The 27426-nt window shown below is 42.3% G+C and overlaps 3 protein-coding genes across 6 annotated transcripts; 1 reads left to right on the top strand and 2 right to left on the bottom strand.

Annotated features, from left to right (window-relative positions):
• Positions 1-37: 37 nt before the first annotated feature.
• Positions 38-5647, bottom strand: zgc:193711 (uncharacterized protein LOC569781 homolog). 2 transcript variants are annotated; one of them, XM_067439968.1, is made up of 4 exons: positions 5463-5647; positions 4537-4586; positions 554-582; positions 38-460 (listed from the first exon to the last, which is right to left on the bottom strand). In XM_067439968.1, the coding sequence occupies exons 1-4, from the start codon at positions 5492-5494 to the stop codon at positions 125-127; spliced, it is 447 nt and encodes a 148-aa protein (XP_067296069.1). In that variant the 5' UTR covers positions 5495-5647; the 3' UTR covers positions 38-124. The 2 variants fall into 2 exon arrangements, with proteins under 2 accessions (XP_067296069.1, XP_067296068.1); XM_067439967.1 differs by having other exon boundaries at positions 38-463; positions 5463-5638.
• A 1792-nt stretch (positions 5648-7439) lies between these two features.
• hspb2 (heat shock protein, alpha-crystallin-related, b2) lies at positions 7440-26286 on the bottom strand. Its single transcript, XM_067437832.1, has 2 exons — positions 25957-26286; positions 7440-8290 (listed from the first exon to the last, which is right to left on the bottom strand). Exons 1-2 carry the CDS (start codon positions 26048-26050, stop codon positions 7878-7880), a joined length of 507 nt encoding a protein of 168 aa, XP_067293933.1. The 5' UTR covers positions 26051-26286; the 3' UTR covers positions 7440-7877.
• Positions 12838-20741, top strand: LOC137070571 (uncharacterized). 3 transcript variants are annotated; one of them, XR_010904283.1, is made up of 3 exons: positions 12859-13100; positions 13253-20451; positions 20604-20741. XR_010904283.1 is itself a non-coding variant. In XM_067437831.1 (2 exons), the coding sequence occupies exon 2, from the start codon at positions 14232-14234 to the stop codon at positions 19911-19913; it is 5682 nt and encodes a 1893-aa protein (XP_067293932.1). In that variant the 5' UTR covers positions 12838-13100; positions 13253-14231; the 3' UTR covers positions 19914-20579. The 3 variants fall into 3 exon arrangements, 1 of the variants encoding a protein (XP_067293932.1); XM_067437831.1 differs by lacking the exon at positions 20604-20741 and having other exon boundaries at positions 12838-13100; positions 13253-20579; XR_010904284.1 differs by having other exon boundaries at positions 12859-20451.
• Positions 26287-27426: the final 1140 nt, after the last annotated feature.

Raw genomic sequence — 27426 nt, 5'->3', positions numbered from 1 at the left:
GTTTTTGAAATTACAGGTTTTTATCCATCATGACATATACATTGCACACTTAAATGCCTTGCTCTATGGCACACTAGTAATACAGCAGGATAAAATGCACAAAAATAAAATATATATATTTTTTTCACGTCATAATTGTTTTCTTTGAGGGCACATTTTTCTTCTGGGAAAACCTCATATTTGGTCTCTGTAGTTCTCCAGGTGGGATGAATAAATCTGCAGGTTCAGCTGAGGTCTGTATATTTACAGTAGGTCTAGTTGTGAAGTCTATCGTTGCATACTCTGTGTTATGGTAGTTTGAAGTCTGTCTCAGGTTCCCCCTGCTGATCTCATTTTCAGACTGTAGGACTTGAACTTCTGCATAGTGTAAACCGTCCTCATTCTGCTTGCGTTTTTTATTCACCTGTGCATACTGTGGTTCAGCAGTTACACAGTCATACACGTGAACATCAACACGGGCCTGCTATGAAAAAAAAAAAGCTGTCGTCACAAAAACATTTACATATATTTGGATAAAAGTAACATTTTGTAGTGACCGGTTTAACCAACACACCTGATGGGGAGGAGCCACAGGTGGACCCGCTGGAAAGAGACATCACAACTTAACAACAACTGGATAATAAAGTATCCTTTTAATCTACAACCCCAAATCCAGAAAGTTTTGGACATTTTGTAAAATGCAATAAAAAAAGGAAGTTCTCTTTAACTTTTGTTTTAAAGGTCCACTGAGGTGCCTTGTGCAACATTATTCAGTGTGCTCACGTAATTTCCACTGAAACAGGAAGACAGGGTGGGATATATCTTGGACAGCTCCTCCCCCTTTTAAAAATAGGCCATAGTGTTTTGTTTACAACTCAGCTCGGCCAGAACTGTAAAGCAGCAGTTTCCTCCTAATCTCTAACCTTCTCTCCTCCTAATCTCCTCAATATCGCTTTAAAATACAGCATTCTGTGCAGAATTCAAATGGGTCTGCACATGTTTTTGGGCATGCACCGACTCTTGCATAAGATCCGCTCTGTGCTATCATGTCTCTGGGCCAGAGCAGACTGTGACCAACTGAAAGTGATGCAGCTTCATTGTAGTTATAATGTAAGGGGTGGGATTCTTTAGATTCTATAGAGAGCATTTGATTGGACAGAAAATCTGACAAGAAGCTGAAGTGCAGAGTGATGTCATCAAAATCATTGATCCATATTGGCAGAAGTGAGAGACTGTAAGATTTGAATGTTTATATCTTCTAAATGCTAATTTTGTCATTGTTTTGGAGCACATTTAGTAGGCTTTTACCAAAGACTTTAGGAAGATGGCACACTCCGATTACTTATGAATGGGAGAAATTGCAATGCCAATATGGCGAAAAAGCACTGCCTTCTAAATGAAAGAGCTAATTATTGATTAGTAAAGTCATCCTGCAGATGTGTATTAGCTTTGTCTAGGCTAAATCATTTTTGTTTTTTTAAATATAGATATATACTGTACATCATAATGCACATTCAAGCGTTTAGAAACAAAATTTATTAGACAGTTGTTGTCAGATTTCATTGGTGACTTGAAATATGACATTTAATCTTATAGCTTGGTGAACAGTTTTAGAGAATTGGATGTTTTCCCATTCAGAGAGATAGGAGCTGCACTTAGGCCCTGTCCCAAATGGCACACTTCATGTGCACTTTCGGTCTCGTGGACTTACAATGGCCGCTGAGTGCGCTGACTGACACCCCAGGGTGTCCCATTTGTCATTTTAGATCTCAGAAGGGTGCTTGTGAGCTTTGTGGTTGTTATGCGCCCTCGATGCACACTTCAGTCGAGCACACACTGGTGAGGGTTACGCAGCGGACTTCTTCCTGGCAGTCAAAGTGGCATTATGTTGTGAAAGTGCGGACTCAGAGGAAGACCGTGAGGGTTTAGGGTGCCATTTGGGACAGGGCCTTGCATGCCTGAGAGGCATTTTAAAGATTGCCACTGAGTGAAATGACTAATGTCTTAAAGGTGTCATGAACTGACTTTTTTTAATGTATATGCATGGTTTTAACATTCAAAAACATCATAAATAATAAGTAATAGGCTTTTTATAAGACTGGCTTTGAGGCTCTCTCCTGAATGCTCGGTTTTGATGGACAGCCTGCACTGAAGACTTTGAAGTAAATGTCCACAGTTAGGATTGGAGAAGAATTGCATATTTAATGAGCTTCAATTCCCCTTTCAGTTCACATGAGGGATTGTTTTGAATGCTGCAACCGGAATGATTCTCTCACAGGGCTCTCAAAACTTATTTATTAAACAAACACAATGATTTATCTCTCATCCAGCCACGGTTGATTTATATCCGATCAGTGGATATAAGCGTGAACCACACACACACGTGCACGCGCGCTCTTCAATCATTAGGTCAAGAGAGTGAACAACACAGATCAAGCAATGAATGCTAGCAAACATTGATAGTTTGCGTTTTGGTATCCCTTCTGGAAAACACATAGCCCTGGGACGTTGGGCTTTGCGAGCCCTTGAAGTCTGATCCTGAATCGCAATGATGCAACAAATAAAGGATTCTCCAGCCTGTGACAGAGTATGAACACGCTATTTATATTTTTATATCACATATAAAAACACGCTTTACTCACATAAGTGTGTTGCACCAATCCTGTCGGATCCAATCTAGAAGGCACAGCATTGTGTTTTAATCTCATTATGTCTGCAAATCCAGTGTTGACCTGTGTCTTGTTTACAAATGATTATATTGCTATCTTCGGCGTGTTTATTGGTCGTTAAGCTCCACGAGTCGGTGGGCGGGCTACAGAAGCTGGCATAAACTTTTATCTGTAGAGGCGGCGTTTTCCCTCTTCTATTACGTCATTAATTTGAGATGCTCGTTTTCTGGGCCTGGTATCTATAAAAGCTTTTCTTCTACTAACAAGGAAGTGTTCAGCTCTGAAACTTGCAGGATATTCTTATATTACCATGACGTTTTATATATCAAAGGCTCAAGGGAAAGTTGATTTCTCAATTCATCACCCTGTGGGACTTGGTTTATATAAATTATATATATAGTTCTTACTGACACACTAACACACTAACACTCTCCATAAAAGTTGGGACAGAGGACAATTTTACCAGTGCCACATCACTTTTCCTTTTAATAACATGTTTTAAACATTGTGGCCTAATGGTTGGAGAGTTGGATTTTTACTCTCATTACTCACAAGTGAGGTGCCCTAGACTAGTGTGTGTTATGTGTGTGTGTTCAATACTCACTGCTGTTTGTCTGCACTTGGATGGCTGAAATGCAGAGCACAAATTCTAAATATATAGGACCATATTGGCTACACGTCACGTCACTCTCTCTCACTCTCAATGTTTGATAATTTAGGATACTAATTGTTGAAGTTTTGCAAATGGAGTTTTGGATAAAAACCACTGATACAAGACAGCTGCTCAACATTCTCCTTTTTAATGATGGGACAGATCTGGACTACAGACAGACCAAGCACATCGCTTCTATGGTATAGACCAGGGCTATTCAAATCTTACCCTGCCTGGAGGGCCAATGCGCTGCAGAGTTTAGCTCCAATCAAGCACACCTGAATATGCTAATCAATGTCTAATGATCATTAGAAAATCACAGGTGGGTGTGTTTGATCAGAGTTGGAGCTAAGCTCTGCAGCGCATTGGCCCTCTAGGGTAAGATTTGAATAGCCCTGGTGTAGAGTTTCCAAAAACCACTCTGTTGATGGATATTTCAACTGAGTTTGGGATCGTCTGAGATTAGATCGGCCCCAGAGAACTCGCCAGCATCTCTGCATAGAACTGATGTATAGATTTCTCCTTGTGTAACAGAGATTCAATGGACAACGGTTTTCTGAAGTTCCCCTGAGCCTATGATGTTGCCGTAGCACGGCGGTTTCTAATGCAATGCCGGCTGAGGGCTCAAAGGTCACACACATTCAACAGAAGTTTCCTGCCTTGCTCTACATATACTGAGAATTCTCTGGATTTCCTGAATATTTTCACAATATTATGTATGGTAGAGTGGTAAAGTTCTTTGCATTTAGAAATGTGATTTTTGAATTGTTTGACAATTCTCTTATGAGCCATGACCCATCTTTGCTTGCAAAGACTAAAGATTATGGTACACGGGAACTTTTTGAGCAATGCTGCTGGAGCTTCCGCACTTTCCCATTGAGAATTGGCAACACATTTCTCTCTGGATACTTCAGATCGGTTGTGGGCCCTGTGTTTTATCTGGTTGCCCTTTAACAGCAATATTGACCAGCAACATTGCTCAAAAAATTGCCCGGTGTATTATCACCATGAGATGCTCCTTTTACACTCAATCCCGATATTATTGACCTACTTACTGTGGAGTTTAACTTGAATAATCTATATGCTTTTTCCTTTTATTTTGCCTCTGTCCCAGCTTGCAGCCTTTAAGTGTTTATATTTACAAAATAATCTTAAATTGCTCAGTGAAAACTATGAAAAACTTTGTTGTACTTTTCTGGATTTGAGGTTGTATCTCATAATGAGTTTTTTTGTTACCTTTTCTTTTTGTCCGTTTTTGTGAAAGTTTTCTTGGATTTATCCCCCATCTAAAGAACAAAAGAAATACACAACTCAAATACAGAAGTTGGTTTATTTGTTCTGTTGTCTATTTCCCTAAATGGCATAGTTGATCATTGATTGACTTATCCCTTGTGAAAATGAAGCACACTTAACTGTTGAATCGAGTACCTCAAATCTAACATTTGTCAGTATATTTTAATATAGTATTAATTATATAAACCATGTCTGTTTCTTAACTTTAAGTATCTAAAAAGTACACTTTGTAATGCCAAATAAAAGTATTGTATTTCATATTACATTTAAAGTTAATATGCACAATTGCAACTTCATCATTACAAATGTTTAATTACAAATATACTACATGACATACAAGTTTCAGTAAAAAAAAAAAATTCTAGTATATTTTAAGTTTACCATAATACTTAAAAGTCTTAAGCCATATTTTAAAGACAGAAGTAATTATGAAATTACACATTAAATGCATATTCTGTGAGTACTTTATATAAAAATGCTAAAATTTACTTTTTTTTAAAAACTTTGTCTGCTTTGTTAAATGCTAATATCAATTGGTTTTCCACTTTTCTGAATGATGCAAATATATATATGGTTTGGCTTTTATAGTGTCAAATAATTTCGACAGCTTAACTTCATATCAGTTATGAATAGACAAAGGGGATCACAGTTTCTCAAAGTATGAAGTTAGCATTATGTTAAATAGTGGTCAGAACACTATTTAGTTACACAAATGAATCTAGTTTAAAGTAGTTTCCTCCCCATCAAGAGCTTATTGCTATAAAACAATCACATGTCATTGAACTCTGTTGCATTTGAATAGATAAATACTGTAAATCATGCCTGGTATGTTTAAAACAATTCAAAGATACAAATTTTTGACTACTCACTTTTCCACTGCTTTGGTTACATTGTTTCCCATGGCAGAGATCGTCGACAGAGCACAGTTAGCCTAGTGTTGATCATTTGCTCATATTCCATTTCCTTGTTCCTCTGTAACTAGAGTCCTGCAGGTGTTCCTCTTAAAGAAAGCTACCTTTGTACTTCCAACTGCATTGCCCCTATCGTTGAGGCTGACCTTGAGGTCATGAATGTTTGACAATATCTTTAATGTTGTATATTTTAATATCTTTGCAGTCATTCATTTACAAACATGATGAAAGTAGTTAGGTAACAAGATCTCCTTGTGTTTACAGAGAACTTCCTTAGTTTACATTGGACTACTAGCATTTTATGCTATTGATATATCCACACACATGTGAATGTGAAACAATAATGTGTAATTTTCTTGACGCTATAATCTTTTTGTTTGGGCATGAAAATGAAATTCACTATATTCAAAATGTTTAACCACCTTCCAGTGAAATGTCCATTATCATTAAATCTGCTTAAACTCCGTCTTTCAATTGACTGAAACTTGAAATCAGACCTGCTTTCATCCATTCAAAAACAGATGGGTAGAACTAAGCCTTATGATTTTTTCTCTCCACAATCCATTGTACTAAGATCTCACAAACACAATACAGAAAAAAATATCTGTCACCTTTGTCACAAATTTAACATAGCAACATTGGCTCAACCAATGGCCAACTAAAATGTATGGCGAGACTATCTTTTTGGACAATCAATAGATGAACTTGGGAAACCGGTTTAAAAATGTTTTATATTTCGATATCACAAAACTGAGTCAAACCCATTTTAAATACTTGTTAGCTAAACAGAAAAGTTTATTACAAAACAATATTCATCTAGCAACACACATCCAGCAAGTTTATCCCATACATGGGAAATTAACGTGCCATAAAATTTCAGTGTGTACTGTTTTACTCTCTGATGTAAAGTGTAAACCTCAACCATAACTGAATAACTTACAAAGTGATTTTTTAAAAGGTTTTAAATCAAGTCTCTTATGATCACCATTGCCACCAAGGATTCATTTATTTGACAAAAACAGTAATATTGTCATATACTATATATCTGTTTTCTATTTTCTATTTTAACGTATTAAAAAATCTATTTCAGTATATATTTAATAATGTTATTTATTCCTGAGATCAAAGCTGAATTTTCAGCAACATTACTCAGTATTTTTTCAGAAATCATTCTAATATGCATATTTGGTGCTCAAGAAAGAGTTTTTACAATACACTCAGATGTCAACAATCTCAGATGTGCAAATATTTGCCTTTAGGGCAGCTTGTCACTTGGGGAAGGACACTTAAAAGGACAACTTTATACACTACCTTTTTTGTACATTTATTTGTACACTCTCAGAAAAAAGGTACACTGGAGGTACAATTCCTTGGGGAACAAAATGAATAACTGTACCTTTAAAGGTACACAATTGGTCCTTAGGGTACAATTATACCATTAGTTTCCTCAGTTTGGTCCTAGTGTGTCGCTGTCCTGCAGAGTTTAGTTTCAACAATGAAAGACATCTAAGCTCTGATTGAGAATTAATAGGTTTAGATTTTAAGGTTTTATTGAAAATGTTTGGTCACCATTATGGAGATCAGTGTTTCCTTTAGTTAGTTTGACTTGATTATTATGTAAGCCAATAAACAAACTGTATCATGAAGAATAATGGTTGACTAATATTAATAATAATGATAATGAATTCATTATTATTATTAATTAATAATAAAGAATATTCACCAACAATACTTTCTTGCCACATATTAGATGTTCTACATTTTGATTTTTAAAAACATATTTTCTGTTTACCTTTTATTAGACTCCAGGTCGAAAGAAAAGTCAGTTTTTACACTGAGCACATTCTCTGCAGTCCGAGCGCAATGCGTGAATACACTACAAACTCCCTCTCGCTCATATCCGAGGTAAATCATTAACACCATCACCACATAGGCTACAGCACATGTGTTTTATTGAACTAAATACATTACAATTGGCTAAAATGAATACTTTTCTGAACAAGAGCGTTCCCGAGTCCGTGTTTCTCACACTGTTCACGTGAATCGCAGCACATTATACAATTAAAGGCAGGGAAGGTGATTTGTTCCAGTAAAAGTTTTGTCATGCTGGGGTGCGTTTCCCAAAGGCATTGTTAGCCAACTATGGTTGCAAGTTCCGTTGTTATCAACATAGTTCAACGAGTCTGTTTCCCGAAACCATAGTTCCAACGAACATTTACAAACAGCATCACTAACTTGTGTGGTTGGAAGAGAACAGAACTAAGAGAACTTCTGATGATTCAAAATATTCAATTTAAAAAAAATAAAAAAATGAACACACAAGTGTTCCAACTCCATAGACTATTCTATGGGGTCTTAAATGAGTCCACTTGATTAACTTTTGCTTTCCTTCTTGTCCACTTTAATCTTGAGCTGGTTGATTTTAGGCTCCAGGTCCTCAGTTTTTCGTGGTGCCTGAATACATAGTATCCCGTCATGTGAGATAGACACCTGCACCAGCAGCGGGTCCACACCCATTGGCAAGATATATGTGCGGGTAAACTCACGACTCACAAAGCCATGCTGGTCCATTCGCTGAGCGTGACGCCCAGTCACCTCTAACAGATTGTCCACAGTTCGCACACTGATCTCATCTGGTGTGAACTGGCACACATCCAGCAAAACTCGATACCAGTCATCTTCACTGTCTACTTGAGAGAAGCCCCTCTCGAGCTGCTTGTTGATGCGGGGACGAATGTAGTAACCGTGGTATAGGACAGGGGCCAGCAGGTCCTTGGGACTCAGTGCTGAGAGGGTGAGAAGGGAAACAAATAATCATAATCATACTCTCACAATGCTTCCAGTAACATGTGATGTATCTCTCTGTTCACAATGCTATTGAATTTCCATACAACTTGGTATATCAGAATTTCCCCCTTCTTGCTTCGAACGTGCAAGTGAATGGTTAATTAATGTCAGACTTTAAGCCTTTGAAACGTCATGCAGACGTATGATGATACAAAAATCCTTTAAAACAGTGTGCTCTAAGTGTTCATGTTTTTTAGTGTAACGGAAGTTCACTTCAAGTGCAGTTTATTCAAATATATATTTAGTGCAGTTTATTTAAATATAAAAATATTCATAATCCAAAACATAAAAGAAGGACTTGGCATGGCAAAACAAGAAACAAAGACTTGGCATGGCATGGCGTGGCGTGGCGTGGCAAAACATAAAACTCACCAACAGCAGGTTACACAGACATTCAAGGACACATGGCAAACACAAGGGCTTAAATACACCAGGACTAATGACTAGACAAGACACACATGTGAACAATGATTAAAGGTCCCATGGCATGTATTATTTTATTATTTTATAATGTTTCCTGAGGTGTACTTATATTGTTAGTATGGTTTTTACATCAAAAAATTTCATAATTTAGAAATAAAGGCATTTTTTCTATAATGATATTAGCCCTCTGGCTGGAATGCTCTGTTTCAAGAGGCGTGTCTGCTGTGAGTCTTCAGTGAAAACACCCACCCACTGTTGTGATTGGCTGACATCTTTGCATTTGAAATGAGATTATGTGCGGAGGGGGCGAGGTTTTGTCAGGCAGCAGCAGCTCGAGAGAGACAGAGAGAGACGGAGCTGGGGAAAGATTGCTGAGAATGAAGTGATATTGTAGCCTACCGAGTTGATGAGTGCGCGAGTTTATTTTGTTTGTATCTGATAGCTCTGAATAAACACGAGTGAATTTTGCAACGTTATTTCTCTCACAAAAGGCTTTCACGACAGCTAACAGCAAACACACGACATGAATACAGTAAGAGCTTCTGTTGAGCATAATTACTACAGCAGCGTCATTCAAACGGCAGTTTGGGCAGGTGTGCACTGCAAATATAAGTGTGATTGACCGAGCCAAACATTATAAAGAGTGTTCGTTGATCGCGTTCTGTAGTTTAATCATTTGCGTAACAGATTTGTTTCATGCTGCTAACAGAAATGACGTGAAGATGATCGTTTTAGTCATTGGCTTGATTCACTGATGCATCAAGACGGCCAGCTGCAGGACTGACACTATTAAACGATATAGAAAGAAAGTCTGTGTGAACTTGAATGATTAGCTACACATCAGAAGTCACTGTTACTGGGACTTTGACCAATGAACCAATGACAAAATAACAAGAACAGAAGATGGCATGAAAATCACATGATAATCAGGAAACTTGACAGAACATGATAGTGAACATGATAAACTAAGAGCATGGAACATGAACAAGAAACAAACCATGACATACTGACAGATCCCCCCTTCTATGGCCAACTCCAGACGCCCAACCAAAACCAAAACACCCACAAAAGCCTAGGGGGTGCAATCATTGACTGCGGGCCCTGGCACGCCTTAGATGGGTCTGGGAGCATGGGTGGACCTGGATTATGGAGCGTGGGTGGACCTGGATCATGGAGCTTGGGCGGACCTGGATCATGGAGCTTGGGCGGACCTGGATCATGGAGCTTGGGCAGACCTGGATTATGGAGCGTGGGTGGACCTGGATCATGGAGCGTGGGTGGACCTGGATCATGGAGCTTGGGTGGACCTGGATTATGGAGCATGGGTGGACCTGGATCATGGAGCATGGGTGGACCTGGATCATGGAGCTTGGGCGGACCTGGATCATGGAGCGTGGGTGGACCTGGATCATGGAGCGTGGGTGGACCTGGATCATGGAGCTTGGGCGGACCTGGATTATGGAGCATGGGTGGACCTGGATTATGGAGCATGGGTGGACCTTGATCATGGAGCTTGGGCAGACCTGGATTATGGAGCGTGGGTGGACCTGGATCATGGAGCGTGGGTGGACCTGGATCATGGAGCTTGGGCGGACCTGGATTATGGAGCATGGGTGGACCTGGATCATGGAGCATGGGTGGACCTGGATCATGGAGCTTGGGCGGACCTGGATCATGGAGCGTGGGTGGACCTGGATCATGGAGCGTGGGTGGACCTGGATCATGGAGCTTGGGCGGACCTGGATTATGGAGCATGGGTGGACCTGGATTATGGAGCATGGGTGGACCTGGATCATGGAGCTTGGGCGGACCTGGATCATGGAGCCTGGGCGGACCTGGATCATGGAGCGTGGGTGGACCTGGATCATGGAGTTTGGACAGACCTGGATTATGGAGCATGGGTGGACCTGAATCATGGAGCTTGGGCAGACCTGGATTATGGAGCGTGGGTGGACCTGGATCATGGAGCTTGGGCAGACCTTGATCATGGAGCTTGGGCGAACTTGGATCATGGAGCGTGGGTGGACCTGGATCATGGAGCGTGGGTGGACCTGGATCATGGAGCTTGGGCAGACCTGGATTATGGAGCGTGGGTGGACCTGGATCTTGGAGCTTGGGCAGACCTGGATTATGGAGTGTGGGTGGACCTGGATCATGGAGCGTGGGTGGACCTGGATCATGGAGCTTGGGTGGACCTGGATTATGGAGCGTGGGTGGACCTGGCTCATGGAGCTTGGGCAGACCTGGATTATGGAGCGTGGGTGGACCTGGATCATGGAGCTTGGGCGGACCTGGATTATGGAGCTTGGGTGGACCTGGATCATGGAGCTTGGGCGGACCTGGATCCTGGAGCATGGGCGGACCTGGATCATGGAGCACGGGAAGACCTGGATCATGGAGCATGGGCAGACCTGGATCATGGATCTTGGGCGGACCGGGATTATGGAGTTTAGGCGGACCTGTATGATGGAGCATGGGCGGACCTGGATCATGGAGCTTGGGTGGACCTGGATCTTGGAGCGTGGGCAAACCTGGATCACGGAGCATGGGTGGACCTAGATCATGGAGCTTGGGTGGACCTGGATCATGGAGCTTGGGCAGACTTGGATCATGGAGCTTGGGCGGACCTGGATTATGATGCTTGGGTGGACCTTGATCATGGAGCTTGGGCGGACCTGGATCATGGAGCTTGGGCGGACCTGGATTATGGAGCTTGGGTGGATCTGGATCATGGAGCTTGGGTGGATCTGGATCATGGAGCTTGGGTGGCATCATTTATTTTTATATTTAGGCCTATTTGATGGCCAGTGGGGGGTCTGTGCAATAAATATTACAGTTCTAAACAATCTATTTTGTTTTATTGTTCTACTATATTAGGCTACTGATATTTACAATAATGTATTGAATTTGATAGGTGTCTCACATTGTCCCACAGCAACATTAAAATAGTGTAGATTTGTGTACAATGTTTTATAATAATAATTTATTCTATTTAGTGTCCATTTCATTCATTTAACATTTAATATTGGGGGCATCCAAGTTAATTTTACCTATTTGAACATTTAAAAAAAAGTGTAACAGTAGTTACTTTTCCTGGTAATTTACTTTTATAATGATGTAACTAATGTTACCAATTTAGTTATTTGTGAGAAGTAACTAGTAACTATAACTAATTACTTTTTTAAAGGTCCCATTTTTCATGTTTTTTTGAAGCTTGAAGATTGTGTTTACAGTGTGCAATATAACATGAGTTCATGTTTCGTGTGTAAAAAAACAGTATTTTTCCACACAATTGACTTATCTGTACAGCGCTGTTTTCTCTGTCCTAAAAACGGCCTGATGATTTCCTTGTTCTATGAAGTCCCTCCTTTAGAAACACGTAACGAGTTCTGATTGTGCCAGCGGTCACCGTGTTGTGATTGGACAGCAGCTTAGCGCACTTTGCCCGGAAAGGTCCCGCCTCTTACCATCTACGTGGGAGAGCAACAAAACCACGCCCCCTTTTTTTGCATATTCTTGTGGGCAGAGGGTTAGGTCCAAACCGGCCGTTCGCTGTAGGCTTTGAAAGGGAACTTCTGTTAAATAAAATATCTTGCTTGGCATTGAACTTTGAACTTTATAATTTTACAGGTATTATTTATGCTCCAACAGCAACATTACACACTAACTAAAGTTTGAAAGATGGAATCGCGAAGAACAGGACCTTTAAAGTAACTTGACCAACACTGGCAATAAATATCGAAAGTTATTTACAAACACTTGTCTATTCTACTCATTTCAACTGGCATTTCAAAAAAAGCAAAATTCTCATAGCTAGACTTAGAGCAACTTTTTTTTTTTTACAGTAACACAAATAGTTACTTTCCCTGGTAACAAGTTACTTTTATTATAGTGTAATTCAGTTACTAACTCAGTTACTTTTGTGAGTAACTATAACTACTTTTTTAAAGTAACGTTCCCAACACTAAGGCCTACAGAAATTAAAAATATGCTCATCATAGGTGTAGCTGTCGCAGATAGAGTATTTTTCTTTTTGAATATTTTGGTCACTTCTTGAAAGTTTTGTTTTGTTTGTTTCAAAATGTTGGGATTCATGAACACTTATTTTGAGAATAATATATTTATTTTGCATGATAGTTTGGCAATAGTGACACCTACAGGAGAAATTGAGTAACCTAGGACGTACCAGTCATGTGATTTGATTTGCATTAAACATGGAAAACATGAGGTGTTGCGCACACGAATTGAGAGTTCTGAAGATTGAAAAGAGTGTTTGATAAGAAGATGTCTCCTAATGTCTCCTGAATCCTGATTGGAAAGCACACGGTATGTTTGTTTATAGCTTGGTTGTTGTTTGTTTATAATTTAATGTACTATGTGTATTAATTTCAGTTTCATAAGATATGGTCGTAATCGAACAACGTCATGGAAAAAACAACTTAAACACGAATTTGATTGTAATTTTTATTTATTTTCAGTTTTTCACGTTGTCCATTTGATATGTGTGATTGTCCTGAAGACAATAAATATTGAAGACATCGAAGGCATCAGTTGAAGCGTGGTTTTTCTGGTCCGGAGAAAACATTCAGGAGCCGTTATAGTGAAAAACGTGTGTTCACAACCCCTTGGAAGAGTGCAAGAGTTCATCATGGAAAAGGAAAGATCGTTGCCAGCCCTCGATGTGAAGAGCATTGTCTACGCGGTGGAAAATGTGGCCATTGGTGAAAGTGAAGATGTCGCCATTCAAGGGAGCATCGCGATTTCGTTGCATTAAAACTCCATTGCGTTTTACGTGTCTGCATTCCTTGCCGCGCAGAAGAGACACGCAAGAAGATTATTGCTGCAGTGACGAATGATAGCCACAAGGAGGTAGTGTCGCGACGTGTTGGACAATTAATTTGTCAATAAGAGTTGCTACCTTTGGATTTACAGGTCAGACTGTATCTTTTCAGCTTAATCTCATTGGATGTTGCCTTAACACATATTCTAGTTTAAATTGTATGCAAATTGTTGAAACAAATATTTGCATTTGATGTTTTTCTAAGTTGATTGAAGTGAGTAACTTGTTTAATAATTGACATTTTGCAATTACCACGTAGTATTAAGGCTTGTTATCAGTGTTTAAAGCTGAAAAATAGTGTGGTTTAAATCAAGTTACAGACATGGAGCAAAATAGAGCAGACAGTTATGTCTTAGACCAAGTAATTCAAGCTCTTGAAGATGAAAAGGCACAATTAGAGGGGAAATTAAAAACTGAAATTGATGTCTTTGACAGACAAAACTATGAGGAACGCTTAGCAGAAATTAATGTAGATCTGGAAGTTAATAAGACGAGACTCCTGGAATCATCATTACGAGTTGAGCAAGAAGTTAGGCGATCAGAAAGAGAAAGGCGTCCAACAGAAAAAATGCTTGAGTTGAGACATGACGAGTTAGCAAAAAAAAGAACGCAAGTTTATGTTCACATACTTAAACTTCAAAGCTGAAGCGCAGTTTATCAGATCTAAACTAAAAGAAGAATGCTCTAAAAATGAGTTGAATGACATGATGGAAACGGTAGAGAAACGTGAGGCAGAGTTAAAACAGACATATGAGAGTATACGTGCACTGAACGTCCCATCTCAAGATATCAGAAGGAGAATGGACAGCTGCTCTTCAGTTACTAGTGAAATAACCGCACTTCTGAAAAGACGTTGCACAGAAGTTGGCACTAAGGCGTTTGATGCTGAAGCTGTAAAAGAAACACTCACCCAGTTACTGCAAAGAGATGACGCCAGGTCAATTTATGGATCAACTGTGTCGAGAGCTGAAAGAGATAGTCAGCAGGGAAGTCATATGTCAGTAAAAAGGGCGGAAGCAGCGGCACGTTTAGCTGCAAAGCGCGCTGAACTAAAGAGAGAAAAAGAAATCTCAGCTCAAAGAAAAGAGGTACTAGCTCAACAAGAGAGGTTGAAAATGCTGGAGGAGCAAAGGGATTTTGAAGTCATGGAAGCTGAATACATTGTGTATGCAGAAGAGGAATCAAGATTGAATGCTGAAATAGGAGAGACTAAAGAAAAAAATACTCTACCTCCACGTGAGCATCCACTGCAGCACAATAACCCTTCATGCGACAAGCTTTCCCAAAAAACTCAACCTTGCTCTGAAAATGAGTCAGAGAAAAAAGTAGATGAGGTCTTGTTAGTGAAAGCACTAAAAGAATCCCTGGCCATGACTAAACTTCCAGCTCCAGAGCCGTTCACGTTTACAGGTGACCCACTCAAGTTCACTGAATGGCGCACTTGCTTTAAAGCTTTGATCGAAACAAACTGTACAAGTTCCGCACATAGGCTGTTCTATCTGAAAAGGTACATAAGTGGAGATGCGCTTAGTGTACTAGAGGGAACATTTTATAGGAGTGATGAGGATGCATACATGCAAGCTTGGGATACGCTGAACAAACGTTATGGACACCCTTTTGTCGTTCAAAGGGCTTTTAGGGCAAAGCTGAGTAACTGGCAAAAAATTGGACCTAAAGAATCGTTGAAATTAAGGGAGTTTAGTGATTTCCTCGTCTCTTGCAAAAATGCAATGCCGCATGTACATGGTTTGGGAGTTTTGGACGATTGTGAAGAAAACCAGAAATTGCTGCAAAAACTTCCTGAATGGGTAACAACTCGCTGGAATAGGTATGTCACTAAAGCACTAGATGAAGAGAAGCCATATCCAAATTTCACTGAGTTTTCAGACTTTGTGGCAGAGGAGGCACGTATTGCATGTAATCCTGTGTCCTCACTACTTGCTTTAAAGCATGCAGATGAAAGGCCTGCAAGGGAGCAGAAACGTCTCAAGGCCAGTGCTCTGGCACAAAATGCTAAACCCATTGCAAAGAGCTTGAGTGCATTGGAAAGTGAGAAAGGCTTCAAACCCAGCCCTTCTTCCATTCAGGATAAGAGGCAAATAGAATGTGTTTGCTGTCAGCAAAATCACTTTATATACAAATGTGAAAAGTTTGCGGCAATGCCTCTTGAGGAGAAGAAAAGGTTTGTCATCAACAATAAGATGTGCTTTGGTTGCCTCAGAATCGGTCATATCTCCAAAAACTGTAAAAAGCGAGCTACTTGCAACATCTGTAGACAGAGTCACCCCTCTCCACTACACGAAGAACGCTCTCAAGGAGTAAAACCAGAAGCTTCACTTGAGGAAAGGGCTTCCACTAGTTTATGCAGTGTAGAGATGGACAATGGTAATCATACTTCGATGATCATTCCAGTGTGGCTCTCTTGTGCAACAAAAGACAGCCCAGAAATTCTATCCTATGCATTACTGGACACGCAGAGCAGTAATACATTTATCAGTCAGGAAATCTGTGACAAACTGCAAGCAAACACAGAATCTGTGAAATTAAAGCTGTCCACAATGACGGATAGAGCTTCAATTGAGAATTGTCAGAGAGCAATTGGGCTAAGAGTGAGAGGTTATAATCTGCAAGAGTACATTGAGCTTCCACCTGTATACACTCGAGAATACATTCCCTTGGAACGAGATAGCATTCCTACTATCAAAAAGGCTCAAAGATGGAGTCACCTGCTCAGTGTTGCAGACAAGATGCCGGATTTGTTGGATTGTCCTGTAGGGCTTCTAATTGGCTATGATTGTCCAAGGGCTCTGAAGCCAACTCAAGTGATATCAGGAAAGGATCACGAACCATACGCAGTCAAGACGGACTTAGGATGGAGTATAGTGGGATCCATAACACCCAGTACTTGCTCTAGAAATGTAGTGGGGTTCTGTCATCGCATTTCTGTAAAGGAACTCCCAGCTATCACACCTGCCTCTGTGATCAGGGCATTAGAAGCAGACTTTCGGGATACAGACTCAAGAGAAAAGACAATATCTCAGGAAGACATTCAGTTTCTTCAACATTTGGATGAAACAACTCAGCACAACAGAGAAGGACATGTGGAAATGCCCTTACCTTTTAGAGAACGTCCTCAATTACCGAACAATAAGCAGCTTGCTACAGTTCGCTTAAAACATTTGAAAAGAAAACTGGAGAGAAATACCAAATACAGAGAGGACTATGTAAGGTTTATGGAGAGTGTATTTAGAGATGGTGATGCCGAAGAAGCAGAGGCCACATCAAAGGAAGGCAATACATGGTACATTCCGCACCACGGGGTGTATCATCCCAGGAAGCCAGAAAAAATAAGAGTGGTATTTGACTGCTCTGCCAAATTTGAAGGTACGTCTTTAAATGACCACTTACTCACAGGTCCAGACTTAACAAATGCTCTGACAGGAGTGTTGTGTAGATTTCGTGAGCGTCAGATTGCAATTGTTTGCGATGTGGAGAAGATGTTTCATCGCTTTCACGTCAGTCCAGATGATCGTGATTTCTTGAGATTCCTATGGTGGGAAGAAGGGAACACTGAAAAGGAACCTAAGGAATACCGCATGCAAGTGCATATTTTTGGAGCGGCATCCTCTCCGGGTTGTGCGAACTACGGCATGAAATATCTTGCCAGTAAATATGAAAAGGACTATCCACTGGCAGCGAGATTCATTCGCAAAAATTTCTATGTGGACGATGGACTGGTCAGTGTTGATTCCATCGAGAAGGCCAATAGGTTGATTGGTGAAGCGAAAGAAGTCTTGGCAAAGGGAAAACTGCGTTTGCACAAGTTTGTGTCTAATGTCAGAGAAGTCTTGAGTGCAATTCCAGAGAGCGAACGTGCCAGTGTTGTGAAGGATGTAGATCTGAACTACAATGAGCTTCCAATGCAGACTGTACTGGGAGTAAAATGGAACATAGAGACTGATACATTCTCATTCAAAGTTGACCTTCCTGAAAGAGCTGCCACTCGGCGAGGCATTCTGTCAGTGGTTGCAAGTGTGTACGACCCATTAGGTTTTATCGCTCCTTATGTCTTGATTGGGAAAAGAGTGCTCCAAGAGATGTGCAAACAAGGGGTAGGATGGGATGAACCTCTTCCCTCTGATCTGAAACCAAAGTGGGATACATGGCTCCATGACTTGGAGAATCTCCAAAGGGTTCAAATACCAAGATGCTTCATTCCTGAAAATATGGGCAAAATCCAGAAAATAGAGCTGCATCATTTTTCAGATGCCAGCAGTGAGGGTTATGGGCAGTGTTCATACATTAGGATTGTTGCTGATGAACAAGTGCATTGCGCACTGGTTATGGGTAAGGCTAGAGTAGCACCTACGAAAGTTTTCAGCATACCACGCCTTGAGCTGACCGCAGCCACAGTTTCTGCGGCAGTAAGTCATGTTCTTAGAGAAGAGCTTGATCTGAAAGTAAATGAGGAGTTTTTCTGGACCGATTCCCAGGTAGTCCTAGGGTATATCAAGAATGAAGCTCGGCGCTTTCATGTCTTTGTAGCTAATCGTGTCCAGAAGATTAGAGACTCTACGGATCCAGGGCAATGGTTCTATGTGGAAACAAGTCAAAATCCTGCGGACTGTGCATCTAGGGGTCTCAAGGTGGCAGACCTGATGAACTCAAGTTGGTTGATGGGTCCCAAGTTCTTATGGGAACGAGATATTATCACTCATGGAAATCCCCCAGAGCTTCTTGTAGGTGACCCTGAGGTAAAGGTCTTGAAAATAGATGCTTGTGTAAGAAGCAGCTTTCTTGAAAGACTATCAAGATTCTCAAATTGGAATACAGCCCTCAATACGATTGCAAGGATTAAAAGACTGGTGAAAAGAGACAGGTCAGGGTTCATTAGTGTAGAGGAGAGAGAGAAAGCAGCTTTTGTGCTCATCAAAGCAGCACAAAAAGAAGCCTTCGAAGAAGAACGGAAATGGCTCGATCAAAACCCTGCTAAGGTGCCAAAGAATAACAAGTTATACCAACTTGATCCTATCCTCCAGAATGAACTGCTCAGGGTTGGTGGACGCTTAAGAAAATCTAATGCAGCATTTGAGGTGAAACATCCAGTAATTCTTCCCAAGGAAGGCATTGTCACGCAACTAATCCTTGACCATTGTCACAAGAAAACTCAACATCAAGGCCGAGGTCAGACCCTGAATGAGCTCAGAGCCAGTGGATATTGGATATTAGGTGCTAGCAATGTAGTGGCCAAGTACATCAAAAATTGTGTTACTTGCAGAAAGCTGCGTAGACCAGTTGAAGAACAACGTATGGCTGACCTTCCAGCAGACAGAGTGGAACCCTCTCCCCCATTCTCGTATTCTGGTATTGACTGTTTCGGGCCCTTCTACACGAAACAAGGTCGGAAGGAATTCAAAAGGTATGGTCTATTGTTTACGTGTTTAAGCTCCAGGGCTGTACATTTAGAAATGTTAGAGGATCTCACTACCGATGCATTTCTGAATGCTCTAAGATGTTTCATAGCAATCAGAGGAGCCGTTCGACAGATTAGATCCGACCAAGGCACGAATTTCATGGGGGCGAAGAATGAGCTGGAGAAAGGTTTGAAGGATCTGGACCAAGAGAGGATCTCAACCTATCTTGCAAGTAAACAATGTGATTTCCTTATGAATGTTCCTGAAGCAAGCCACATGGGAGGCGTGTGGGAACGCCAAATAAGGACAGTTAGGAGTGTGATGAATGCTGTTCTGGCTCAAGCTAAAGGAAGACTGGATGACAGCTCATTAAGGACATTTTTCTACGAGGCAATGGCAATTGTAAATAGTCGGCCGCTTACGACTAACACAATAAATGACCCAAAGAGTGTTGAGCCTTTGACACCTAATCATCTGCTCACGATGAAGACTTCAGTGCCTCTTCCTCCTCCTGGCAAATTTGTCCGTGAAGATCTGTATGCTAGGAAAAGATGGAGAAGAGTGCAGTACTTGTCTGAGCAGTTTTGGAGCAGATGGCGCAAAGAATACCTGGCCAACATAAGCCTCAGACAACAGTGGCACACGCCTAGAAGAAATGTTCACGTTGAAGATGTCGTAATTGTCAAAGAGGACAATGTTCCCAGAAATGAATGGAGGCTAGCTAGAGTTGTGGAGACAAATGCAGACGATGATGGTTTTGTGCGAAAGGTTAAACTCCAAATGGGACAAAGTAAGTTAGGAAAAAAAGGTGAACGATTGACGCAAATGTCACTTTTGGAGCGTCCAATCCAAAAATTAGTGGTAATCGTTGAAAATAATTCCTAAACTTAGTAGAGGAACCACAAAATGGGATTAGACAAAGTAATCTTGACATCTAAAATAGTGCTGACCAAATAGGGTTTAAATAGAAGTCATCAACACTGGTTGTGAAAGTGTTAAAAGGTGAATGATAGTTAAATAACAGCTTAAAGGAAAATTACAGGCTTTATTGAGTTGATCAAAATATTGCTGACATAAATCCTTGTAATTTTGGTGGCAGTGTAGCTGTCGCAGATAGAGTATTTTTCTTTCTGAATATTTTGGTCACTTCTTGAAAGTTTTGTTTTGTTTGTTTCAAAATGTTGGGATTCATGAACACTTATTTTGAGAATAATATATTTATTTTGCATGATAGTTTGGCAATAGTGACACCTACAGGAGAAATTGAGTAACCTAGGACGTACCAGTCATGTGATTTGATTTGCATTAAACATGGAAAACATGAGGTGTTGCGCACACGAATTGAGAGTTCTGAAGATTGAAAAGAGTGTTTGATAAGAAGATGTCTCCTAATGTCTCCTGAATCCTGATTGGAAAGCACACGGTATGTTTGTTTATAGCTTGGTTGTTGTTTGTTTATAATTTAATGTACTATGTGTATTAATTTCAGTTTCATAAGATATGGTCGTAATCGAACAACGTCATGGAAAAAACAACTTAAACACGAATTTGATTGTAATTTTTATTTATTTTCAGTTTTTCACGTTGTCCATTTGATATGTGTGATTGTCCTGAAGACAATAAATATTGAAGACATCGAAGGCATCAGTTGAAGCGTGGTTTTTCTGGTCCGGAGAAAACATTCAGGAGCCGTTATAATAGGTGTAATTATCTTACCTATTTTACCCCTCTTTTAATATTTGCTTATTTGATGAATATTTGATTTTATGCTATAACAACTAACTTAGCAAATGTTATACATCATCATCATCCTGCACATACAAAAATCTATAAATGTGTTACAATTTAAAAGTAAATGCACATTGTGTCAGGGTTCTGCCCTGGCAGCTCTGTCTGTTTTGTCTTTGTTTAATGTTTCTATGTTTGTTTTGTGTCTTAGTGTTTGTTACTTGGATCTGTCTCTCTCTGTGTTTGTCATGTGTTCCTCTTGTCCTACCTCCTTGTTTGCCGTTACCACGCCCCCTTGTTTAGTCTGGTCTAGTCCTCGTTTCACTAATTGTGCTCACCTGTTCCTCATGTGCTCTGGTCCCTTTATATTGTGCTACCTTCCCTCATGTCTTTGCTGGTTCGTTGTGTATGTTTGTGAGCGTTTGCTTGTGCGTACATGTCTCTAGCTCCTTGTCTAGCCTAGTCTAGCCTTTTCTAGTTTTAGTGTCTCCTGTTTTTCTAGCTTTGAATTTATTTTCAGTTTTTTTCTTTGTTCCTGAGTTTGAGTCTAGTGACGTTTCTGTCTTTATTTTGCTTGCTTTCTCCAGGTTTTATTTTGGTATTTTTCTTCTAGCCTTATTGTTTAGTTATCTTGGTTTTGATAGCTTACCTCTTTTATTTTTCCTGTTTTCCACTTATTTTTTAGTTCAGTCTTTTTATAGCGATTGATTTGTTTTATTTATTTTTTCATGTTTTCTAGCTCCAGTTATTATTTTAAGTTTTTGTTTAATTTAGTCATAGTTCTTAGTTTGTCTGTTTCTTGTTGTCTTGTCTAGAGTCTTGTCGTGTGTGTGTGTCCTGTGTTGTTTTCTGTCCAGTGTTTTTTCCCTGGCCGCTGTCTCCACTGCCTGTCAGCCAAGACTCCTGCTTCGGTGAGAACATCAAGCCTCAGGTTCCTGCCTGGATTGGTCCAACACCGCCCTGCCTGGTGTTGCCTCCCAAGCTGTCGTGAAGTTCATTTGCTGCCTGGACTGGTCTCAGTGGTCATCCTCCCCTGCCCGTCATCGTCGTGTCTTTCCCCTGCCCTGGTGTTTGGACTGTCACTCATCCACTACCCCATTGTGTCTGTTGATCTGTCTTGTTAATAAACTGTCCTTGTTCACTCTGCATCTGGGTCCTCCACTTCCTGATCCTTGACAGAACGAACCAGCCAAGATCGGACCCAGCAGAATGAGCTTCCGTATCGTTCCTCCTGCGACTGCTCAAGAGAGGTTGGCACTCCAGCAGGGTGTGGCCTCTCTTCGCCAACAGGGCCGAGAAGTGCGGGCCTTCGCCCAGTTCTTCTGGACAATGGCTAAGGGCCTTGAGTATGATGATGCAGCCCTCAAGGATGCCTTCAACATCTGTCTGGATGACCCCCTACCACAGTGGGAGATGGAACAACTTAGGATCCTGGATTTTTGGAACTTCTCCAATTACTTGCATCACCGCAGGGATTGGCAGATCCTGACACCACCCGAGCCAGTCGAGCCCGCACCTGTCAGTCCAGAGCCAGTCGAGCCCGCACCTGTCAGTCCAGAGCCCGCAGCGGCCAGTCCAGAGGCCGTCGAGCCCGCAGCGGCCAGTCCAGAGGCCGTCGAGCCCGCAGCGGCCAGTCCAGAGGCCGTCGAGCCCGCAGCGGCCAGTCCAGAGGCCGTCGAGCCCGCAGCGGCCAGTCCAGAGGCCGTCGAGCCCGCAGCGGCCAGTCCAGAGGCCGTCGAGCCCGCAGCGGCCAGTCCAGAGGCCGTCGAGCCCGCAGCGGCCAGTCCAGAGGCCGTCGAGCCCGCAGCGGCCAGTCCAGAGGCCGTCGAGCCCGCAGCGGCCAGTCCAGAGGCCGTCGAGCCCGCAGCGGCCAGTCCAGAGGCCGTCGAGCCCGCAGCGGCCAGTCCAGAGGCCGTCGAGCCCGCAGCGGCCAGTCCAGAGGCCGTCGAGCCCGCAGCGGCCAGTCCAGAGGCCGTCGAGCCCGCAGCGGCCAGTCCAGAGGCCGTCGAGCCCGCAGCGGCCAGTCCAGAGGCCGTCGAGCCCGCAGCGGCCAGTCCAGAGGCCGTCGAGCCCGCAGCGGCCAGTCCAGAGGCCGTCGAGCCCGCAGCGGCCAGTCCAGAGGCCGTCGAGCCCGCAGCGGCCAGTCCAGAGGCCGTCGAGCCCGCAGCGGCCAGTCCAGAGGCCGTCGAGCCCGCACCTGTCAGGCCAGAGCCAGTCGACTACAAATTGTCATGGCCTCGAAAGCGGAAGAAGAGGAGAGCCCATGCCTGCAAGTCAGCTGCCATTCTAGATGCCCCTCATCTGTTGGTCCAGGAGGGCCGGAATCAAGCGGCTCCAGCCCCTGAGCGCAGTCCCGTGTCGGCTCCAGCCCCTGAGCGCAGTCCCGTGTCGGCTCCAGCCCCTGAGCGCAGTCCCGTGTCGGCTCCAGCCCCTGAGCGCAGTCCCGTGTCGGCTCCAGCCCCTGAGCGCAGTCCCGTGTCGGCTCCAGCCCCTGAGCGCAGTCCCGTGTCGGCTCCAGCCCCTGAGCGCAGTCCCGTGTCGGCTCCAGCCCCTGAGCGCAGTCCAGTGTCGGCTCCAGCCCCTGAGCGCAGTCCAGTGTCGGCTCCAGCCCCTGAGCGCAGTCCAGTGTCGGCTCCAGCCCCTGAGCGCAGTCCAGTGTCGGCTCCAGCCCCTGAGCGCAGTCCAGTGTCGGCTCCAGCCCCTGAGCGCAGTCCAGTGAGGGCTTCACCTTCTGTCCCAGGGCACACTTCAAGGCTGGCCGTCCCAGAGCCCGCTTCAGAGGAGGCCGTCCCAGAGCCCGCTTCAGAGGAGGCCGTCCCAGAGCCCGCTTCAGAGGAGGCCGTCCCAGAGCCCGCTTCAGAGGAGGCCGTCCCAGAGCCCGCTTCAGAGGAGGCCGTCCAGAGCCCGCTTCAGAGGAGGCTGTCCAGAGCCCACCAGTCAAGCCCAGGAAGGTGTCCCCGAGTCAGTCCCTGAGCCCGCCAGTCAAGCCCAGGAGGGCGCTCCCGAGTCAGTCCCTGAGCACGCCAGTCAAGCCCAGGAGGGCGCTCCCGAGTCAGTCCCTGAGCACGCCAGTGCAGCCCAGGAGGAGGCCCCAGTGTCAAGTCCAGTATCTGTCCCTGAAGTCATGTCCAGTCAGAGGTCCCCACCATTGAAGAGGCCCCATGCTTTTGGTCGGGTGCCTAATACCCCTCCCATCTCACCCTCCCTGTTTCCTGGTCCTTGTGGGTTCCCTAGGTCGGCACCCCCTTGGTCAGCCCCTAACCACTCCCCTAGATTATTTTCCTCCCCAGTTCTGCCTCCCATGTTTCCTGTCTGCCTTGGTACTCCTAGTTTTGTTCCCCGCCCACCCTCCCAAGTGTTACCGCCTTTGTTTCCCTTGCCTAGTTTGGACGCCAGGGGGCGTCCATTGGGGGGAGGGTACTGTCAGGGTTCTGCCCTGGCAGCTCTGTCTGTTTTGTCTTTGTTTAATGTTTCTATGTTTGTTTTGTGTCTTAGTACTTGGATCTGTCTCTCTCTGTGTTTGTCATGTGTTCCTCTTGTCCTACCTCCTTGTTTGCCGTTACCACGCCCCCTTGTTTAGTCTGGTCTAGTCCTCGTTTCACTAATTGTGCTCACCTGTTCCTCATGTGCTCTGGTCCCTTTATATTGTGCTACCTTCCCTCATGTCTTTGCTGGTTCGTTGTGTATGTTTGTGAGCGTTTGCTTGTGCGTACATGTCTCTAGCTCCTTGTCTAGCCTTTTCTAGTTTTAGTGTCTCCTGTTTTTCTAGCTTTGAATTTATTTTCAGTTTTTTTCTTTGTTCCTGAGTTTGAGTCTAGTGACGTTTCTGTCTTTATTTTGCTTGCTTTCTCCAGGTTTTATTTTGGTATTTTTCTTCTAGCCTTATTGTTTAGTTATCTTGGTTTTGATAGCTTACCTCTTTTATTTTTCCTGTTTTCCACTTATTTTTTAGTTCAGTCTTTTTATAGAGATTGATTTGTTTTATTTATTTTTTCATGTTTTCTAGCTCCAGTTATTATTTTAAGTTTTTGTTTAATTTAGTCATAGTTCTTAGTTTGTCTGTTTCTTGTTGTCTTGTCTAGAGTCTTGTTGTGTGTGTGTGTGTCCTGTGTTGTTTTCTGTCCAGTGTTTTTCCCCGGGCCGCTGTCTCCACTGCCTGTCAGCCAAGACTCCTGCTTCGGTGAGAACATCAAGCCTCAGGTTCCTGCCTGGATTGGTCCAACACCGCCCTGCCTGGTGTTGCCTCCCAAGCTGTCGTGAAGTTCATTTGCTGCCTGGACTGGTCTCAGTGGTCATCCTCCCCTGCCCGTCATCGTCGTGTCTTTCCCCTGCCCTGGTGTTTGGACTGTCACTCATCCACTACCCCATTGTGTCTGTTGATCTGTCTTGTTAATAAACTGTCCTTGTTCACTCTGCATCTGGGTCCTCCACTTCCTGATCCTTGACACATTGTTCTAAAAGTGGTGAGTTCGGTTATAGAATGTGATTGTCACTCCTGTTAATAACTGAACCATGTGTGAACCCAATTTTCTTGAGGGCCAAAAAAAAAGCATCATGACATTTACCTTTTATTTAAGTGCCCTAAGAATCGTATTAAAATAAAAGCTCTGCCATCTAGATTCTTCTTGTAAATAATGTTCTAGAAGACACAGGAAATGTGTATGTCAAGTCTATTTACAATGTGTGATGCAGCCACAGGTCAAGACAAGGTTCCACTTACAGTTTCTATTTTAATCCTATATTTAAGCGGTTCTGTTGTAGCCTAACAGTGAGTGAAGTCTTCACAGTTGACTTCCAAACCTGTTTTTGAATTGTTAAGATCAGTTCATAATCAGTCAGGTTATTTTGGTCAAGTCATGCATGGAATTCTAAATATAAGTTGTTGCTGAGGAATCACATTTCATTGTAAGAGGAATACTTTCATAGTATGTCAGTTATTATATATTAATTGGCTATAGATCCACCCTTATTTCTTAAAATCAAAATGTTTTGCTTATTATAACTGTTAAAATCAAATATAGACCTATACTGTATGAGAGCTGCTTAAGTTAGAAGTTATTTTAAAGTCATCAAACATGCATTTTAAATGCAGTTAAAAGCATTTAAAGCATGCAAGCCAATAGAGTAAACTCACCCACACAAAGAATGTTTTGCATTAAAATTAATGTTTAAATGAAAAACTCTTTTTAATTTTACTTACCTTCTCCAAAGTTCTGATCATAGATTCGAGGAGGACTACACATCTCGTAATCCATACTCATTGGGTAAGCATGAGGAACGGTGCGGTCGGCCATTTTGATCTCTGTAGCAGGTTGCCAAGATAACTGGAGATTTTACTGGATTAACAGACTTCAATTACACTAATTCTATGCAATGTGACAGAAGCAGGAACTATAGAAAGGGAGAGAGCCGGAAAGAACAACAGGGGAAAGGAGAAGAGAGACTGCGCACTTGAGTCAGGAGGGTGATAAATCTGGCTACAAATAGCTTGTAGTAAACTCTGTGGCGCTGCATAGCCAACACAAATAGATATACGCAAATGCATGGTGAAGAAATGTAGTGAGAGACTCACAAAGCCAAGCTGTCAAAAACAGCTGATTTTAAAAATAAAAAAAATAAAAATAAAGGCTATTTATGGAATACAATATGTATATAATGCATACAATGGTGATGATTGGGAAAATTATATTCTAATTAAAGAAAAAAAATTATATATATTTTTTAATTGCTTTTGCATTACTTAAAGGGATACTTCACTGCCTTTTCATATTAAACTATGTTATTCCCTTAACTTAAACGAGTTGATACATACCTCTCTCGTCTCAGTGCGTGCACTTAATCTCTCTGACGTGCGGTGACGATCTGATAGCATTTAGCTTAGCTCCCTAAGCCCAGTTCATTCACTATGGTACCAAACAGAGATCAAGTTAGAAGTACCAAACACCTGAGCGAGTGAGGGGGAGGTGTGAGGAAAGATGTTTCGGCCGGGACTTTTTACTGCGCCGAGCCGAAGTACTCTCAGAAGTGCTAATCCGCCATACATTATAGTTCTCCTTTTTAATCCGATTAGAGAAGTACCACGTTTTATTTTGTCACCATACTTGACCGTTCAACTACTCGTGTAACTATATTTAAATAGGGAAAAGATGGAGGTGTTTGGTACTTCTAACTTGATCTCTGTTTGGTACCATAGTGATGAACTGGGCTTAGTGGGCTAAGCTAAATGCTATCAGATCATCACCGCGCGTCAGAGAGATTAAGTGAACTCACTGAGACGAGAGAGGTATGTATCAACTCGTTTAAGTTAAAGGAATAACATAGTTTAATATGAAAAAGCGGTGAAGTAACCCTTTAAGTTGAAGAGAAGTTATAAATTAACGAGTTACACTATCATTCAAAGGTTTTTAGTAAAGACTTATGATCTTATAAAGGACGTCTATTTCAAATAAATGCTGTGCTTTTATATTTTCGGTTCATTTACCCTTTCATATGAATGATCACCACCTCAGACAGGATTTAGATGTTTTTATTGCTCCTTGCTTTTATTGATCGATGGATGTTTTCAGACACAAAACAATCAGGTGTTTTTTAATGTCATTCATCAGAAATTTGCAGTGCTGATGAGCAATGCATTAAGTAACATGCATTACGTAATCAGATTACTTTTTAA

The sequence above is a fragment of the Pseudorasbora parva genome, chromosome 3 (genome assembly GCF_024679245.1).
Source record: "Pseudorasbora parva isolate DD20220531a chromosome 3, ASM2467924v1, whole genome shotgun sequence".
NCBI classification, from domain to species: Eukaryota; Metazoa; Chordata; class Actinopteri; order Cypriniformes; family Gobionidae; genus Pseudorasbora; species Pseudorasbora parva.
Note: the sequence above shows the minus strand (reverse complement) of the source record. Positions and strands in the feature narration are given on the sequence as shown.

What these genes read in the sequence shown, in the direction of transcription:
- zgc:193711 (XM_067439967.1), bottom strand. Translation starts at nt 5,494, where the DNA reads ATGGGAAACAATGTAACCAAAGCAGTGGAAAA. An exon ending in AAAACGGACAAAAAGAAAAG is followed by an intron (nt 583 to 4,536) that starts GTAACAAAAAAA and finishes GTCTCTTTCCAG; the next exon opens with CGGGTCCACCTGTGGCTCCT. An exon ending in CTGTGGCTCCTCCCCATCAG is followed by an intron (nt 464 to 553) that starts GTGTGTTGGTTA and finishes TTTTTTTCATAG; the next exon opens with CAGGCCCGTGTTGATGTTCA.
- LOC137070571 (XM_067437831.1), top strand. Translation starts at nt 14,232, where the DNA reads ATGTTCACATACTTAAACTTCAAAGCTGAAGCGCAGTTTATCAGATCT.
- hspb2 (XM_067437832.1), bottom strand. Translation starts at nt 26,050, where the DNA reads ATGGCCGACCGCACCGTTCCTCATGCTTACCCAATGAGTATGGATTAC. An exon ending in TGATCAGAACTTTGGAGAAG is followed by an intron (nt 8,291 to 25,956) that starts GTAAGTAAAATT and finishes TCACCCTCTCAG; the next exon opens with CACTGAGTCCCAAGGACCTG.